Here is a 5,199-nt window from a genome sequence, read left to right as displayed (position 1 = left end):
TAACTTGTGTAAGTGAATTTTAAGTACTAAAATGCATCAAAATGCAGAATTTTGGGTGCAGGACCCCCCCTTAATTGGCTTCGATTATTTTCAGGATTTTTAGGAAAGGGACACTTTCATCTCTGTGTTTAGTTGAGCACGTTTTTATAAAAACTTGTATAAGTATCTGAATGTTTTTATTAAATATATATACATATATATATATATTTATCTGTAATTGATTTCTTTGGTAGTAAATGTAATTCAATTCATAAGTGTCTATTCATCCTGAAAATCTGTACATGTGCCTTCTTGGATCTTTTACAATCCTGAAAAAAACATTCATTTATTTGAAAGAATGTGAATTTGTAGCTTGAAAATAAATGTTTAGTTCAATGAAATAATAGCATGGAAAATTTATTTTATACAAGTTTATAGAAAATCGTTTCTCTCTAAAGTTTATTTATTTTGAAGTGCAGTTGACAAATGTTTTAGGAATACAGTCTCGTGTTTTATCTACAAGTGAACTCCATAGTCATAGGCGAAAATCTAAAGCAAGTGGCTTAGTTACAGACAAGAAATTCTGCTTAACAATCCAGCAGAAGATTGATGTAATGCTTCAAGAGCTTGATGAGATGAGAGAGTCTAAGAAAAAATTTCAAAAAACTTCAGAATCAAATCTGGAAGCTTTAAAGGTAATTGCAAAAAAAAATATCTTAAGAATCGATCATCTGAAAGTTCATTTTTCAAGAAAAATAGAAATTTTACATTTTACATTAAGGCCATTGAGTGATTAAAGATATTTGATTTGCTATAATCGATTTGATATTTTCTTGAAGGCAATAAATATGATCACATCATTTCTGCTAAGCCTTTAAAACTATTTTCCAATAAAATAAACCTTCATCTTCTCCCAGCACAAAAATATCAAAATTATCAAATTAATTGTATTCCAGAAATTCTAAACAATAGAATGGACATTTCAACTTCTTTGTGACCATCAATTAATCTTGAGGTAGATAAAAAGTTTGGGAATAATTAAATACATTCCAAGGTTTTTTCAAAATTACTGTATGATGATTGGCTGTCATAATCAATGACATATGTTTCACTAACAATGTTTACATTTTCCATATGTTTGTTATATCGTAGATACAGTATGTCTAACGTGTTCAGAGGTAATATTATCCACATAGTTCTGTGTGTTATCAAAAAGTATTGTCTTTTCATGCATCATGTTTCATAAATGTATATAAGAAATAAATGTACAACTACAGCTGTTGAAATATTATTCTTATTAGCTTATCTTATTTACTACTAAAACTCTGAGATTGTTTGTGTGTGTGCTTGTCTGTAATTAAATACAGCAAAAATGGCACACAATATCACCATATTTGTAAGGAAATGAGAATAGAAACAGAATAAAACAAGTTTTGTTAAAATTGGGTCACGGGTTACCAAGTTAGCACCGTTTTTCGGGTCACTTTTCGTACATTCCATTATTATAAAAATTCGTTTTCCACCTGATGAACCACTTTAAAATATCTTCTATGCACAACAGAAATTAAATGATGAGATGAAAATGTGTTATAACTGTGCGTAGAAAGAACAACAATAAAATGGACCTTCAATATTATTGACTATTTGCAAATAGTAACTATGGAGACCAGGTAATAAAATAAAAATCAAGTCCAGAACAACAACAAAATTTTATAAATGAAAACCTCTTGCCAGGCATTGGCTATTATATTATTTCCCTGTCAATGTTCCCATCTTCATTAAAGGGTGTAAGATGACAAAAAACAAGATCTTGAAGAATCTATCTATATACTACTAAATCTCTGAGATTGTTTGTTTCTTTGCTTATTTTCTCAGTCAAAAAATCATTCACACTACCGATCGCACTCTTTACGAAACTTCTTACTTCACTTTTTTGAAAAATGAAATGGTCTTTCCTTTTACTCCCAATCAACAATCAAATATTTTTTCTTGAATTATGAATAACATGAATGGATTGAAATATTTAATTAAATTATCTCAAAATAAACCTTCATTTCGGTGCAATAATGACATTAGCTTGAATTCTTGATAACCTCTGAATAGTGGTTGACCCAACGTGTCACGGTGGTCTAGTATTACTTAAATGTTAATTATTACTTTGTTACAAATAGTTTTAGTGCTGTATTTTTTTGTTGCAATCTAAAAATATAGAAATTAGAAACTTATAAAAAGGGTTTGTAAATGATATATGTATGTCATTGATAAGCAGTAATGAAAATTTTTACTTCAGTATTATTGATGTTTAATTATTGCAATTAATGTATTTATCATGATAATGTTGAACTTAGATAAAAAAGGGGAGGGGGAATGTAACAATCTTACTTTCTATGTTTTCCATATTCAAAAGTGGCCTGGTATGGCCAGGTGGTTAGCACGCTTGACGCGCAGTGTGAGAGTCACGGGCTCAAATACCCATCTCACCAAACATGCTGACCCTATAAACCGTGGGGGTGTTATAATGTGATGGCTAATCCCAGTAATTGTTGGTAAAAGAGGAGCCCAAGAGTAGGCAGTGGATAGTGATGACTAGCTGCTTTCCGTCAAGATAGCCCTCATGTAGCTTTGCACGAAATTCAAACCAAACCATATTTTAAAATACTGATTCAAAACTTTTTCCTAAAATAGAACTCCAAAACATACTTACTCTCTGCTTCCACTTTAGCTATCCCTTGACATTTGCTTTACCTATCTAAGCATTGGTCTTGCATGCTCCAGTCTTTTATACCCCACTTAAATGCCGTTAGCAATATCTAATTTGCAAATACCTCCACCCACGTTAATTTGCCCTCCATCCTGACACTGGATATAAGCACCTCACTCAGATAACACAATCGTTTTTGTCGACAAACTGTTAGTTATGGTTTCTTCTGAGGAAGTGCTGTGGTTCGTTCCGCTATGGATTGCGATGTTTGCATTGCTTGCAGATTTCTGTATAGTTTGTGGGTATGAATTCCTATATTACCGTCATCAGCATGGCAGTTTATCCGACCTCCCCTTTTCCACCTTTGTTATTTAGTGTCTCTCTATGGTCAGAAGGGGGTTACTCTCAGTTGAGGCTGTCCGTGTTTTGATCCATTGGGAGATGAAAACATACATTCAGCATTTTCTCCTGGCGCTTCTGAAGTTGTTTTTTGTTGATCCTGGTTATTCTGGGGAGAACTTGGGCTCAGTTTTTCTGACACTTTTATTTCCTATGTCAGTTTCTTACAAGTCCAGTTTGGATCATTCACCTCCTACTCTTTTTTTTAAATTCATCCTTTGGGTTTATGAGATTTTGGGGCTTTTCTCTAACCTTTGAGTCTACTCCTTGTTTGATGGTGCATGTGTCTATATCAATGTATACTCCCCCTCTGTCCATACTTTATCTTTTCACAGATACTTCGAGGATGAGTTTTGTATCTTCTTGGTCAGGAATTCCAGGGTTTATGAATGGAGGAAGAATCTTCATTCTGCATTGATGTTTTCAAACTTTTTTCTGTACAACAGGCAACAGTGCAAGTTCTAGATCTCTTGCAGGTGAATATCCTCATGAGACATTTTATCACTTCCAGTGGTTTCTTAAATTTGGTTCTTTCTCTATGGGGCCTATTCAACTTCTGGCTTGCCATTTTCTTGGGGTGATGGATTTCATAGCAGATTGTCAGTCTCAGTCCTCATCTTCTCCTGACCAAATGGATTCTCCATTCAGATTGGGCCTTCAATAATAGCTATTGCCACTCATTGATACTCAACTATGAGCTTTGGAGTCTCCACTACCTCATCCTCAGGCTTGGGTGGTGGATGCATATGGTCCTGCTTGAATGGGATTGCTCATTTATGTCTTTCCCTCACTTCATCTGTTACTCAGAGTTATGACTATGATTCGATCCTCTACTTGTGAAATGTTACTAGCCTAGATTGGCTGGCCTAGCCATGATTTCCTCATCTACAGTTTCTTCGTGTGAGTTCACCTCTGCATCTTCCTCTTTGGCTATCTTTATTGAGGCATCTTCAACCCACATTTTACACTAAGATTTTTCCCAGCTCATTGGGGGTTTAACATCTACAGTGGCCTGGGGTGTGTCTCACAAGGAGTTTGTACACACTTTACCAAACATGTTCACCTTATCTTGTTTTGACCTGTGTTTTTACTTGGGTTTAGCTTCATCTCCTGTCATTTAGGTCAGACAACTTTTCATGTCCTTTTAGTTATCCTAAACATCCGAAGGTTTTAAACACCCCAGTGCCATCTAGTCTTCTTCCCAAAAGGCCTTTTTCCATTACTTAATCAAGATATTAAGGTGGTACTACATGCCTTATTTTGACAACATTTCGAGCCTTTAGCCTCATGTACCCCTCCCTTAATGGGTATTTTGTTGTTGTTGATATGCTGATGTCATTGATTGGAGTTGTTGGCATGTTTGTAGGACTCTTCATCCCTCTCCTCTGATCCTTCTATACCCTGATAGGTCCTTTCTTTCCAAGTTCTCTGGCCATCAGGAAGGGGATACATCCCTCTCCACAGTTCTTTTGCTAACTATTTCTCACCTCTACAATCGATCATACACTGATCATTTGTTTTGTCCTGTCAGGCCCAGAGGTGTTATGTGGCTCACTCTAACTCCTTTTATAATGATAGTTCTTGTCTCTGTATTCTTTGGGATATTTTGGTTTCCAAAGATTTATCCCCACTTTCTTGGAGTTGGTTTTGGAAATATCCGGGTTGCATATTCTGGAGTTTACAGGTAACTCTCAGAAGATTCCTCACATTTCATCAACTTCAGCACATTTATGTCTTTCACTGCCTATTTTGTTGATTCACTGGGGGACACTTTATGGGCCTGTATGTGGACTTATCTTAACCCAGTAACCAGCAGCTACTAACTTTCTGAGTAGCCAATGCAAGTCTTGCTATATTTCATTCCAACAATAAAACTAGTGGATGAAACTGCTTGAAACTTCATAAGAACTTTCATAAATGCATGTAGTTTAAGAAACATAATGCCTGTTACTTTTGATAAATATAGTTATTTTGCATTATGATCTTTAATATCTTGGAAAATTACATTTGGAAATAGTATATATAAGAAATGAGTACACTATTTATATTTGTTCCAGATTTGAACTTATTACTTTTTATGTTTTAGTACATTATTTTGAAATCCCCCAAAAACTGTATCG

General features: G+C 34.6%; 1 protein-coding gene across 1 annotated transcript in view; it reads left to right on the top strand.

Moving 5' to 3' along the window:
- Positions 1 to 5,199, top strand: part of LOC106467528 (putative charged multivesicular body protein 4B-like protein CHMP4BP1) — a 66,529-nt gene that overhangs the window by 31,624 nt on the left and 29,706 nt on the right. Inside the window, exon 2 of the mRNA XM_022395724.1 lies at positions 475 to 674. Within this exon, the coding sequence (XP_022251432.1) occupies positions 475 to 674 (200 nt within the window). The remainder of the gene's footprint in view (positions 1 to 474; positions 675 to 5,199) is intronic.

Source organism: Limulus polyphemus, unplaced genomic scaffold (genome assembly GCF_000517525.1).
Source record: "Limulus polyphemus unplaced genomic scaffold, Limulus_polyphemus-2.1.2 Scaffold2648, whole genome shotgun sequence".
NCBI classification, from domain to species: domain Eukaryota; kingdom Metazoa; phylum Arthropoda; class Merostomata; order Xiphosura; family Limulidae; genus Limulus; species Limulus polyphemus.
The sequence above is the reverse complement of the archived record's forward strand: the minus strand, read 5'-3'. Positions and strand labels throughout refer to the sequence as shown.